Source organism: Podarcis filfolensis (genome assembly GCF_964270895.1).
Source record: "Podarcis filfolensis genome assembly, chromosome: 14".
Lineage (NCBI taxonomy): Eukaryota > Metazoa > Chordata > Lepidosauria > Squamata > Lacertidae > Podarcis > Podarcis filfolensis.
Window position 1 is genome coordinate 5,174,873 of NC_139616.1, and position 13,946 is coordinate 5,188,818.

The 13,946-nt window shown below is 43.4% G+C and overlaps 1 protein-coding gene across 2 annotated transcripts in view; it reads left to right on the forward strand.

The window, feature by feature from the left end:
* MYO1E (myosin IE) overlaps nucleotides 1-13,946 on the forward strand; it is a 105,181-nt gene that overhangs the window by 61,660 nt on the left and 29,575 nt on the right. For both annotated transcript variants that reach the window (XM_083586325.1, XM_083586326.1), the window contains exons 11-16: nucleotides 4,601-4,681; nucleotides 5,742-5,828; nucleotides 10,360-10,446; nucleotides 11,263-11,430; nucleotides 11,961-12,046; nucleotides 13,585-13,666. In XM_083586325.1, the coding sequence (XP_083442451.1) occupies nucleotides 4,601-4,681; nucleotides 5,742-5,828; nucleotides 10,360-10,446; nucleotides 11,263-11,430; nucleotides 11,961-12,046; nucleotides 13,585-13,666 (591 nt within the window). The remainder of the gene's footprint in view (nucleotides 1-4,600; nucleotides 4,682-5,741; nucleotides 5,829-10,359; nucleotides 10,447-11,262; nucleotides 11,431-11,960; nucleotides 12,047-13,584; nucleotides 13,667-13,946) is intronic.

Here is a 13,946-nt window from a genome sequence, read left to right on the forward strand (position 1 = left end):
AAGGGAAAGCCCTTGAGGAGGATGGGTCAGTTGGGGTGTGGCTTGGGGAGAGTCCCAAGGGGTGGACGGAGAGCGGCATTCAGCTCTGAAGGCTGAACTCCTCTAGCCCTGTGCTAAAACCTAAAGCTGGCATGAGGTGTGTGTGCAAAGCAGGAGAAGCTGAAAGAAAAACATTAAAAAGAGCAGAACTGCAGGAGATGAATATGCCAGCATCTGTCTTTTAAAGGGCCAGAATGTTCTGCTGAATCCCATGTGGAAGGATTTCTAATGAGCATGGCTCACTGCTGCTATCATGTGGCTTTTCTGTAATGCATGTTTTGAAGCTGGTAATTTTCTCCCTTCTGCCTCTGCTTCCCTGTCTATTTGTGGATCTCTATTCCTCTTCTTGTCTTGGGGAAGCTCCCTGAGTCAGAGAGTCTGCCCACTCACACGTGTGTGTGTGTGTGTGTGTGTGTGTGTGTGTGTGTGTGTGGCGAGACCCTCACTGTATGGCAGGTGCTGCTTTGCATGCTGATGATCCAGGTTCAGTGCTGGTACCTCCAGTTTCAAAAAGCACCTCAGGTCACAAGTGACCACCTCCTGAGACCTAGGAGATTTATAACATATGAAAAATCCAAATTTGTTTATTTGGTACATTTATTGTTGTTGTTTAGTCGTTTAGTTGTGTCCGACTCTTCGTGACCCCATGGACCAGAGCACGCCAGGCACTCCTATCTTCCACTGCCTCCCACAGTTTGGTCAAACTCATGCTGGTAGCTTCAAAAGCACTATCCAACCATCTTATCCTCTGTCGTCCCCTTCTCCTTGTGCCCTCCATCTTTCCCAACGTCAGGGTCTTTTCCAGGGAGTCTTCTCTTCTCATGAGGTGGCCAAAGTATTGGAGCCTCAGCTTCACGATCTGTCCTTCCAGTGAGCGCTCAGGGCTGATTTCCTTAAGAATGGATACGTTTGATCTTCTTGCAGTCCATGGGACTCTCAAGAGTCTCCTCCAGCACCACAGTTCAAAAGCATAAATTCTTCGGTGATCAGCCTTCTTTATGGTCCAGCTCTCACTTCCATACATCACTACTGGGAAAACCATGGCTTTTACTATACGGACCCTTGTTGGCAAGGTACATTTATATCTGGCCTTTATTCTGAGCAGTTCAAGAAGGCATGCATCAATTCTCCCACTGACCCATGCATTTTATCTTCACAACAGCCCTGTTGGGTAAGTCAGACTCAGAGACAGTGACTGGGCCAAAGACTCAGTGAGTTTGTTCCTGTGTGAGGATTTGAAGCCAAGTCTGCTCAGTCCTGGTCTGATGTTCTTGTTGTCACTTGTTAATGCACATACAGAAGTACTTCCTTCCAATCTGGCCTGTAGTGGATGGCCTTCCTATTGTATGGTGGTTTCAAAAAGAACAATAATCCTAACACACCAAGAAGCAACACAATGACTGTAAGATTGCCTCTGTTTTCACTTTTTGCTTTACCAGATTGTTTCCTGGGCCTTTTTTTTATAGCAGCTTGGTTTACAAGCATCACTGGGTGATAATTGCCATCTCAGTGCCATGAAATCCTCACCTGCTGACCCATAGATGAAGTTGTTGTTCAAAGTTCATGAACAGGCTAGGCTGCTTTTTTCCTCTTCCCTTTTTCTGGTTGCTTGGCAACCATTAATATACTGTGTCCAGGATGTGGGTTTCTGCAATTGCTTTTCACGAATCTGTTCAATGAATTTATCTATTACTTGCTTTAATGCAAAAGGCTAAAAGCATGTTCTAAAGAAAGGAGAGCCACATTTTTGCCACAGGGCGAAAGCATCACACCTCCCATATGCTGATTTCATCATCCTTGAATCGTTGACCAGGCTGACTGGGATTAATGGGAACTGGAGTCCAACAGTATATGGAGGGTCCTCAACTCTCCAGCCCTGGTCCACAGGATCCTCCTTCCAACCACCTTCTTCTTCCAGCATCCAGACTAAGAGACAGCTGCTGCTTACCTGCAGTGCCTTTACTGTTTAGGCCAGAGAGGTAACCTTGTCTCTTTTCCTTCCTTGTTCCTTCTGGTGTTTAATTTATTAGAGAAGGAGATTTGGAAGACGGATTCCTACTCTCCAGTAACAGAGTTAACACAACGGTGATTGCTCCAAGCACATTCAAACTTGCTTAGATTTACATCTGCCCTCATCCACCTTTAGACAAATGTTCACCACAAAAGTGCTTAGACTAGAAAAAATTGCAGACATTTAGCTTTGCAAATAAGTGAATATTTTACTACAACTCTCCATCTCCGGCAATAAAACAAAGAAAGAAAAAGTTCCACACAACTTTTAAAAAGATCATTCAATCTTTGGGTTAGCAAAGATGCTGGCTATAAAATATCATTTTAGATTCAGTTCATTTGTTGCATTTGTGAGCCAAGCCGCATGGCTCCTTCTTGCTTGTTTTAGGAAGCACAAAGAGGAAGATACAAGAAAGTAGAGAGCGGAGACATTGAAGAAATCTTTTTTAAAAATTAAACCTCTCTTTCTCATTCTGAGCTTTAGCCAGCCTGACTTCCCCCCTACAACTGTTGGCTACTAGTGTATACTCATCCTTTCTTCCATTTTTCCTTTCTTCCATTTCTTATATATGCCCTTCCTAAATCTCAGCTCATCTGTAAGCTCCTTATGCAGGCACACTAGTTTCCTTAGATTCCTCCCACTTTTCTTGTTGGAATTGTCTGCATTTGGACCTTCAATATTTTTCCTTTTAAAATCTCCCATCCATGGATTCGGTTCTCTTTTGAGTATTTCTGACCATGGGATCACACCCAGTAGCCCCTTAAGCTTTTTGAAATTGGCCTTCTTAAAGTCCAGAGTGCATGTCCACCATGCTCAGTTTTCCCTTGCCTCTATAGCCTGAAACCCAGGAGAACATGATCACTTCCTCCCACATTTCCTAGTACTTCCACTGTTGGTCAGTTCCTTCCTAATGGTGAGGACCAGGTCCAAGATAGATGATCCCCTTCTGGGGATAGATGATCCCTTTCTGAGGATAGACAATTCCACCTTCTGGGAAATGAAATTTTCTTGCTAGAGTTTGAGTCCCAACAGATATCAGGGAAGTTGAAGTCCCCCATGATTACTATATCTCTCCTTTTTCAGTGTTTGGTTATCTGCTCTAGTAAGGCATCATCCAAGTCTTTAGTCTGGCTTGACGGTCTATAGCAGACACCCACAATAAGGTCACTGTTGTTTCTCTCTCCTACAATTTCCCCCCATATACTCTCAATCGCCTTTCCATGCTCCAGGTCATGGATTTCTTCACAAGTATATACATCCTTTACATATAATGCCACTCCTCCTCCCTTCCTGTTTGGTCTATTCCTTTTGAACAAGTTATACCCCTCAATTCCTACATTTCAGTCATGAGTCTCATCCCACCAGGTTTCAGCAATGCCTAGCAGGTCATATTTGCCATCCTGTACTAAAAGCTCCAATTCTTCTTGCTTGTTTCCCATACTCTGTGCATTTGTGTAGAGACAAATGAGTTGTCCCCTCCAGATGCTTCCTTCTGTAGTTTTTTGCCCTTTAGCAGGTTTCTAAAGCACCACCTCAGTTTCCTGTGCATCAATGAAGCTATTATCCCCAGTGCCAAGTGCTCTTCTGTCATCTGTAATGTTGTCTCCCTTTCCCTCGAGATTTAGTTTAAAGCTCTCCTAATCAGGTTCTTGAGACTTTTAGCAAGCAGAATCTTGCCAACTGCTGTGACATGCAGCCTATCTTTTGCTAGACATCCTTCCTCAAGGAAGTAGAGACCGTGATCCAAGAAGCCAAATCCTTCCTTATGACACCACCTGCACTGCCAGTGGTTTATCTCAAGTATTTTCCTCTCCCTGGACCACGACCTTCAACAGGAAGGAATGATGAAAAGACTACCTGTGCCCCAGTTATCTTCAGCTCCCTTCCCAGTGTCTCATAGTTCATTGCTATGTGTTGCAGGCTGTGTGTGGCAGTATTATTTGTACCCATATGAATCAGAAGGAAGGGGTAGTGGTCAGTGGTTACTCTGATAACTTGAGGCCAGGGCTTAGGTTAACCCTTTCATGCATGCAAGTGTAAGTCAGTATTACAACATACTTATATTTTTTTCTCTCCTGCTGTCCAGCAAAGAATAATCCTGATGCCAGAGAGAGGGAGGGAGGGAGGGGCCTGGGGCAGAGGTTTCTTTGTTTCTTCTGGTGAGACAACCAGCTGCATGCTGTTTGTGCTGCTGAGAGACTGGACAAGTGGAGATGCCCCAGAGAGTCCCCTTCTTGCCTTTCAGTGCAATATTACAGAAGAAGATGAAGCAGATGGGGTTCAGATACTAGCCTTCCCCAATCGGTTGCACGCCTGGGGTTTGGCGCTGCAGCTGCCATCAGCTCCAGCATGATATGGCTGTGATGGTTGGGGCAGGTGGAAGTTGTCATTCAAAACATCTGGAGGGGACCAGGCTGGGGAAGGCTGCCTTAAATGTTTTTAAATTTATGTAACTCATTCATTCATTTATTCATTAAATTCTTAGTCCTTTTTTCATCAAATACTTAGTCCTTTAGACAAGTCTGTATTTTTCTGTTTTTGTTTTATTAGTCAATTAATAAGGCTATGGAGAAGGATCACGAAGAATATAATATTGGTGTCTTGGACATCTACGGCTTTGAAATATTTCAGGTAATGACTTAAAGCATTATTTCAGTGACAGCAAAAATGCCCCTGTTTTTCTTCCTGGTTTGGGCAACCTGTGGTGCTCCAGGTGTTGCTGGACTCCCAGCACCCAATACCTTCAGCATCCAACATGGCCAGTGGCCAGAAGTTGATGTGAGTTGCAGTCCAGCAGCATCTGGAGAGCCATGACTTCCCAGCCACTGTACAAAGGAGAAGGAAATTCACCTCCTTTGGCATTGTGGCTTTGCCATTTTCTACATGGCAATGACGATAATATGGCACAAATTAAATTCTACTGCATACTGCCCTGAAATCCATTTTTGGATGAAAGGTAGGGAGGGTGAGAGAGAGAGAGTGAGATTAAATTAAAACAGTTTTATCTCATTCTCGCTCCCAGAGTGACTTACAGGTGGAATTAATTAGAGGGCCCCTTGTTCTCAGCCTTACAATTTAAAGGCTGTGACACAAAAGGAAATAATTTGGAGGGAAGAGGAAAGAGGCAAACTCAGGCATTATTTCTTAGTTACAGAGTTCTGAAATGGGAAGAGTTCAAGAAGTGGAGCCAAAATTTGTTGGTTTTTAGCAGAGTGGAAAGAGTGGCCACACAGTCCCATTTCTCTCTCTCCTATAGTTTGGTGGAAAGGCTGTCGCAATTTTTAAATTTAGTTTAATTTTCATAAAGTTGCAAAATTTATTCCCTGCACCCAGAGTACATGAATGGAAACCTTTGGGATAAAGTTGGGACATACATATTGCTTCCTATAATTGGAAACAAATATAATGTAAAACAAAAATGCTTCGTATAATGCAGGGTTTGAATGAACTTGTGTAAGTTGTTCTAGGAACAATAACGGTTCCTTTAATGAAAACTCAAGTCTTGGAAAGAGCTTTGGAGAATCTAGGCTACTGTCTTCTCTGCTGAGGTTTACAGTGCAAATGTAAAAACCAGCTGTTAAACTTACTGAAAATATATTGCAAAAATAATCAGGATTGACCTAATTGGTAAAAAGGGTGTTTTTATGTAGGACCTGAAGCTAATGTTTTGATTGCTTGTTTTCTCTCCCAGAAAAACGGGTTCGAACAGTTTTGCATCAATTTTGTTAATGAAAAGCTGCAGCAGATCTTCATTGAATTGACACTGAAGGCAGAGCAGGTAAAAAAAAAACCAGTTTGTGTTGTTTTTTGTACAGATATCCACAAAACTGCCTTCCCCTTGTCAAATGTGGCCTAGCTTTTTGGGTGATGACTATTTAAAATTTGTCTGGCAACTATATTTGAGAGAAAACAGTTGTGGGTTTGCTAGTACAATTTTGGAAAGTAATGCAGCCACAGTTGTAAGCAGATTTTATCATCTGACATGGTGACCCAAGAGTGAGTCTCAGCAGAGAGAACAACCATTCTGTCAGCTGACTGCCTCATGGATGCTGACTTGCTGCCACAGATGGCTGGCTTACATTTGTGTCAGGTGAAAATGGGGGAATATCTGCTTTCTCCATTTCCTACCAACCTGTCTCTTTGAAAGAGAAGGGGAAGGGGTTTGTGTTTCCCCTGCTACCAGCCAGTCTGAAGAGCCAGTATATTTGTTTGTTGGTTGGTTTGTTGGCTTGTTTTGTTTTGATTTATTATATTTCTATGCCACTTTTCATTCAAATGAATCCCAAAGTGGCTTACAAACAATAAATAAGAATAACATGATAGACAATAATAGAACATCACAAATGCAACATAAATCATATAGAATAATTAACAAATAATCAGTGAAACAATTACAATTTGTAAAACACTATTAACAAAGCAACAACAAAAATAAGCTAAACATCACAATTAAAGCAAAAGTCATACTATATGAATAACAAATCAATACAACATTTATAATCTATAAAACTGTACTGTATTAACAATATTAACAAAATAGGAATCAAAAAATAAACTAAGCACTGTTAAGTTCTTGCACACACTCCCTTGACTCCTAATCTTTCAATCTATTTAGCTCATACTATTTCAATCTTTTTAGCTTGGAATACACATGTGTGTAATGCTTGTGGCAGCAACTCCCTTCTGAAGGTTCCTTGGGCAGGATCTGGGACAGCACAGGTGAAACCAGCCACCCCCTGGTGGCAAACAGAGTATTTTGCCCCTTAAGTACTACAGGGAAGCAACAGAGCTCATTTATCCCTTCAAATATTTGGACTGTGATACTGAGTGGGGCAACTGAACTTAGACCTCAGAGTGTGTGGTCAGCTTGGTTACTTGGAACAACTTTGTCAAGTAGTTTCCTAAAGTGGGGCTGACTAACCCAAGAGCCTTCATCACACACAGGAAACTTATCTCCCTTGCTGCTGGACCCCACAAATTTTGGTAGATGTTGGTGAAAAGAAATGTTTTTAAAAAGCAGACAGGGATGCAACGATTTTAAAAAAGCCACGTCCAGTGTCTTAATGGGGGGGGGGGGAGAGAAGTCACTCCCTCCCCGATCACCTCAGCTGGTCTGTATGTAAGTGCAAGTTGATGATAACCTCAGCTGGTCTGTATGTAAGTGCAAAGGTGGACTCACCCACACACACTCCTGGCAAGCAGCCCCTGGATGGTTGGCCAAGGGTGAATGTGGCCTTTGAGCCAAAGAGAAAGGCTAGCCACCCCTGAATTAAAGGAACTTTGAGTAAGAACCCTATGAAATGTATATTTTAACATCCTCCACTTAAAATTAGTAATTGTTGAATCAGGGCTTAGACTTCTAGGCTGTTTCCAGTGTCAGTGGTGACTCAGCCTGGTTTTCCTTCCTCTGAATAGCACCCATGATCTATGATTTATGGAAAGGTCTCTAGGACAAGCAAGCTCCAGCTCCAGCCCCTCATATTTTAGAAATTAAGCTCTATCATACAAACACACACCAGCATCTTCACCTTCCGTGTTTTGAAACACTTGGAGTGACAACTGCTTTGGTATCAAAATCCGCAACAGCTAGGCAGGACCCTGGTGTCTCATCTCACACAGATCATAATTTTAATTACAATAGGCTGAAAACATATGTGGGAGTTATTTCCCCCCTCCCAATGCAACCATCACTACCTGTCTGAAGCTGGCGCACTGAGCAGGCGAGATCTCAGGAGCCTTGCAGGGCCTTCCAGAGTCCTCGTGCAACCTTCACAGAGTCTGGAAAAGACTTAAAAACTCTGCAGCAGAAAACCTGGCACTGAAAGAGCTTTTTAAGCCCTCTGGGAAGGTTATATGAGAGCAGTCTCCCACCCTCTTTCCATTCATTCATTCATCTGTTGATGACGCATGCAAAGCTGTGATCCCGTAGGTTTGGGGCCTAGTCTTCAAAACCACCACAGTGTCATGGGCTGGCCAAATCAGGACAATACAGATGAAGGGTTTGTCAAGGACCTGGGGGAGGGCTCTAACTTGTTGTGGAGGCCTTTGCTGGAATTGGGGCAGCCTGATAGTAAGGATCCAGCTGGGGACATTCTCTCTTGCCTTACTCATCTCTGCAATGAGAGCTGAACCCCACCTTTCTCTCCATCTCCACCTCCCTCTCCACAGCGGTCAGAGCCCTTCTCTGGCACTTCCACAGTGCTTGCCTCACCACCTACCCAGGCGCCGTCAGACACTGAAAGGAGCCCTGCCTCTCCAGAGGGGGATGTTCTGCTGGTGCTGTCTGCCTCTCAAGGGGCAGAGACACTTCCCCCATCACCTAGATCCAGGAGGCGCCAGAGGAGGAGAGAACAGATGGCTCCGCCAACTAGGCTTACTGAGAGATTGCAGAAACGCTCGCTGTACTAAGACGAGCCCACCCTGTTCCTATATATAGGATAGCAAGGGGGTGTATCCGTGTCAGATCAGCATCCAAAGCTTTGGGAGTTACTTTGCCTGACTTTGTTGTAGCTGAATCTAGGATTAATTATGTGGCTTAAGACAGCAATTTGTTTATGTACCGCAGAAATCTAAGCATTAAATCCTTGGGAGAGTATTCTTCAAGTCTTCATTCTCGATGAGTAGGAATCAGGACAGACAGCAGTTGCCACCGTTTGTAGATACTGGGCAGACCCAGGGCAAAAAGTTTAAGCCCAAAGGCTGTTCTTGGGTATTGGGGTATCCAGAGTGGAACTGCCTGCCTGCCCCTTCCTATTTCATGCATCCTTTGGCTCAGCTCCAAAAACTCCCCCCCCCCCCGATATATGTCTAAGCTTGTAAATAACAACTCAGCTGGTCACTTGCAGCAAGTAAGATACTCCCCACCTGCCCCACACCAAACTCTATAAAGATTGTGGCTTTACCTATTTGGCCACAAATAGAAGCATGACTGGGGAAACATGTTAATCATTTGTGTGCCCTTCTCACAGCAGATTAAAATGGTTCCAGTTTTCCCTCCTGAAACAATTCCTGAAAGAAATTCCAGTGACTTTTGTGTTACACAAACACCACTCAACACTGTGGGAGGAATTCAGTCTCGAGCTAAAACAAATGGTCTGTCCGCACCCGCATTTCTGCTTGCTTGACAGAATGTCCTCCCCTTTCCTCCCTCTCTGGCTGCTCTGGGGTTTCCTACGACCTCCCAGAGTGGGTGGGGAGAAGAGGGGGAAGCCCCATTCATTAGTGCAGAAGCCTTTGCACTGGCTTCTGCTAGTGGAGCTCTTTAGCTCAATCTGGCCCTGTATATTCAAAACTGGGTGTTTCCCATAGGGAACAGGCAGCTTTTTGACACCTGTCACTTTGGGAGTTTTGTAAATGAGACAGTTTCTACAGGTGCTGCTTCTACAGCACAAAAATGTGACAAGCTACTGTCAGTGAAATCAATAAATTCTCTTACCTCTGTAGCTATCTCTGGAGCAGAAGCCCTAATTCAGTGTTTCCCAACCTTTTTCCGGCCGTGGCCCTCTTCCAACCTTGTTTCCTTCCTGTGGCCCCCCATGGGTGTAGCCAAGTGGGGCATGGGAGCAGCTGCCCCCCAAATAAGTAAAAATCAATACAAATGTGAGGTTCTGCCCCCCCAAGCCTCCCCCCTAACAAAACTCCTGGCTATGCCCCCCCCTTCGTAGGAAGGTAGAAAGGTAGCTATTTAAATGTTTTGTTTGTAAAGAGAACAGGTTTTATTCATAATTTTTATAATTACATAATTTTATAATTACATAAAATGATAGGAACATAATGAAATATTGTTGAAGCAGAAAAACATAGAATCACCTTTCTAGTGCAACCCCCTGCAATGTAGGAAACTCAGCTAAAGCATCCATGACCGATAGCCATCCAACCTCAGCTTAGAAACCTCCAAGGATGGAGAGTCCAGCACCTCCAGAGGGAGATCCATCTTCCATCAAAACTATGAAACCGAAGTCTCTGAAATTCCTTGAATAAGTCAAGGTGCCGGACTTTACCCGGCGGAGATCAAGCTTGTAAAGCTTTGTATAATCGGCAAATGTCCAACTCTGAACTTCAGTTTGATAGTTTTGATGTTTTGAATTATTCCATAAAGTTTTCTATACTGTAATTGTTTCTGGCCATTGTGTTGCTTTCGATATTGCTAATGTCAAAAGCTGGCTGGACATTCATTGCTTTAGATGCTACTTGCTATTGGATCTGTTTCACAGACATTTTGATACTGCAGAGTTTTGTGTCAAAAATGTCCAAAATATGCGCCTGAATCTCTGTATGTCTGTTTCTAAGCTCTTATTTCTGTACTGCAGGAGGAATATGTGCAAGAAGGAATACGCTGGACACCCATAGATTACTTCAACAATAAAATTGTGTGTGACCTCATAGAAAATAAAGTGGTATGTGTCCTGAGGGACTCCCAGGTCTCATGCAGAGAGAAGGGACACCTGTCTCTGTCGGGGATTGAACCTGGGACGTTATGCATGCAAAGCGGGTGCTCCCTCAGTCTACCGTGGCCTGTCTCCACACGTTCAGCAGCTTCTGGTTGGATAGCTCCCAGTGGGCCGCAATGATAGTCCTATGACACATGGAGAAAACTGGAAAAAAATCCATGCTAATTCCACTTTTGAGAACTAAACACAAATGGATGCCAGGAGGAGCAACCACACCTCCTGCAGAAAGCAGCCAACCCCACAGGCTTCACTGGTAGCTGATTGGCTTAGTCTCTGACTAGTTGGAAACAATCATTTTCTTTAAAATTCTACAAAGAAAAATTGAAAGTGAGGTCCTAATTTATGGCACCTCAGGGTATCTGAACAAACATCACCTTGTCTTAATTGTACCAAAATCTGCTTCTGTTTTGTGCAGGTTTCACAGGGGGACATTCTGGTAAACATGGCTGGATCAAAGAAGGGTCAATAAGTGTGAATTAACAGAAGTTTTCTGAAGTGCAGTGGCAGTGTGTGTGCTCATCACTGCCCTGAGCCTTTGATCTATAGGTGTTTGGGGAGGGTACTAAAAGCTGAGATGACATTTATTTTTTGTATATATAGATATCCTTTCTGTCAAAAGGCACCCAGTGACCTTATTTGTTTAAAAATGACTAAAATCCAATTAAGCACCTTGAGTTCCTGGCCTAGAGATAGGGGCAAGAAGCCTCGAAGGTTTTGCTGGAGAGAGGTTTGTACACCACCTGTTTCTTCTTGGTACACCAGAATCCTCCAGGCATCATGAGCATCCTGGATGATGTATGTGCCACGATGCACGCTGTGGGTGAAGGGGCCGACCAGACCCTGCTGCAAAAGCTCCAGATGCAGATTGGGACTCACGAGCACTTCAACAGCTGGAACCAGGGATTCATCATACACCATTATGCTGGAAAGGTGACACTCAAAACGCGTTGGTGAAGGGGGGGGCTGATTCAATTTTTGACTGATTTGAGACTTGATTTAGCTAGCATATACCATGCAAGGCTGTGGGGAGCAGCCAGGGTGGGGGGCTCCTTGGCATGGTGCTGTCATATCCTCAGTGTCAGTAAACAGGCTTCCACTGGCCCATTTTAAAGACTTGTTCACATTTTTATTGAGAGGTAACATTTGTTTTAACCCTGCATGGGGAAAGGTTCCTGGGTAAGAATGTGTAGGGTTTGGAGCAGGGAAACAGAACAAGAAAATATCCAGCCTCTCCCTGGATCTTCTGTGCTCTCAATCGCTCCCTTTCCAAAGCAAGCAGCCCCAGCTGATTTTAAGAGAGAGCATGCATTTAGCACCCTAATTTCTCCAGATTGTGCCTTAACAGATTGCATTATTTTCCAAAACTGCATTGGGAATTACAAGAACTATTTTCTGTAAGTGAAGTGCATTTCACTGCCATATCCCTTGCAAATGGAATAAAAGCTCACTCCTTTCCCCAGGTGTCCTACGACATGGATGGATTCTGTGAGAGGAACCGGGATGTTCTTTTCATGGACCTGATTGAACTCATGCAAAGCAGTGAACAGTACGTAAGACATATTTCCTCCCACTTAGGGTGGGCATTGCACAAATGTCCCATATGTAATAGTTTGTATTTCACCCCTCTCCCCCAATCTCTCCCCATCTGTGCTTTTGGGTACAGTTTCCGCTTGCCTGCTCTAAATTTAATAACATAGAGTAATCCAGGCAGCGGCTCAGATACCAGCCTTTACCAACCTGGTGCCCTCCATGACCATGCTTGCTGGTGCTGATAGAAGTTGTAGTAGAGCACATATGGAGGGCCCCAAGTTAGTGAAGGCCGAGACAACCTTACACTGCACTCTTCTGGCTAGACAGGGGGAGAATTAATTGGTTCCGTATAACAGTCCAGGAATTCCAAAATAGGGAAAGTGACCACTTAGAACTAACTTTTGATGGTATAAGCCAGGGGTCAGCAAACCTTTTCAGCAGGGGGCCGGCCCACTGTCCCTCAGACCTTGGGGGGGCCGGACTATATTTTTTGGGGAAAAGATGAACAAATTCCTATGCCCCACAAATAACCCAGAGATGCATTTTAAATAAAAGCACACATTCTACCCATGTAAAAACATGCTGATTTCCGGACCGTCCGCAGGCGATTGGGCCGGATCTGGCCCCTAGGCCTTAGTTTGCCTACCGATGGTATAAGCAGTGCTTAATTTCTAACATTTAATAAAGATCTGGGCTTTTTCTTAAATATGAAAAATGCTGTTTGGAATAATGTCATCTTGAATCAGGATTCAGAAATACTCAATTTCTCTTCAATGAAAGAAGGTTCGATCTGGAACTTGAGGAACATCTGCAGCATCCCTTGGTTCCTGTCAGGGCATTACTCTGTTGGACATTAAAGCCATAATCAGAGGACTGCTTTCGTTTTTAAAATAATAATAGCACCTAATATAATATTATTATTAACTGGAGTGAGACCTTGTCACCATATATCACCTGTTAGAGATCTCCAGTGGTTGCCCCTTTGCTATTGGGCCAGGTTTATGGTGTTACTATTAGTATATAAAGTCCTTAACAACTTGGGACCAGTTTACCTGTGAGATCGCCTTACCCCACATGCCCCCTTCTGACCACTTTGATCTGCAGAACTGGCACTGTTCCAGGTGCCACATGGTATTTGTTCTGAGTTTGTAAGAAATTGGTCTTCTAGTATGGCAGCACCCACACTTAGAAACTCCCTCCCTGTGGAGCTGTACTCCTTTCAGTGCCTACTAAAAATATTTTTGTTTAGACTAGTCTACTTAGACACATAGAATGCTGGTGTATGTTTTAATCTGTTTTTATTTTATTTGTTTTGAATAGTTTTTAAACCGTTTTCCCCTTATAATTTTATTGTTTTATTCTTTTTGCAAACCACTTTGAAGTTTGATTATTTTTATAATCAAGTGGTGTATAATTTTTATGAAACAAACAGGTTAGGATGGCCCAACTGACTGATGGAGGAAATGATCATATATTCACCTGCTTCTCCATCAGCCTCTTGGTCTTTTGTATTATCACTATGTGCTGACCTGTGTCTTATTTTTCCTCTCCTAGGCCTTTTATAAAGGCTCTGTTTCCTGAGAATCTCCAAGCTGACAAAAAAGGCCGACCCACAACAGCTGGTAGCAAAATCAAGGTATGCTCCAGTTTATTGAGAGTCCTGTCCTACAACTGCACACTTGGAAATGTTATGTGGAAGTTGTTGATAGGTACTGGAAAGTTTCAGGGCATGGGCTCCATAGACACAGATTTGCCTATGCTCATTTATATGTGCAGATACACATTTGAAAGTCAAATAAGGCAAGTGAACTAATTTCCCATCCAAATAATAAATTTGTCTGTTAATTTGTCCCCCAAAAATGTTCCTCTCCAGTTCATTTTCTTCCACATAGATCCTTCTCCAAATCAATTCATTT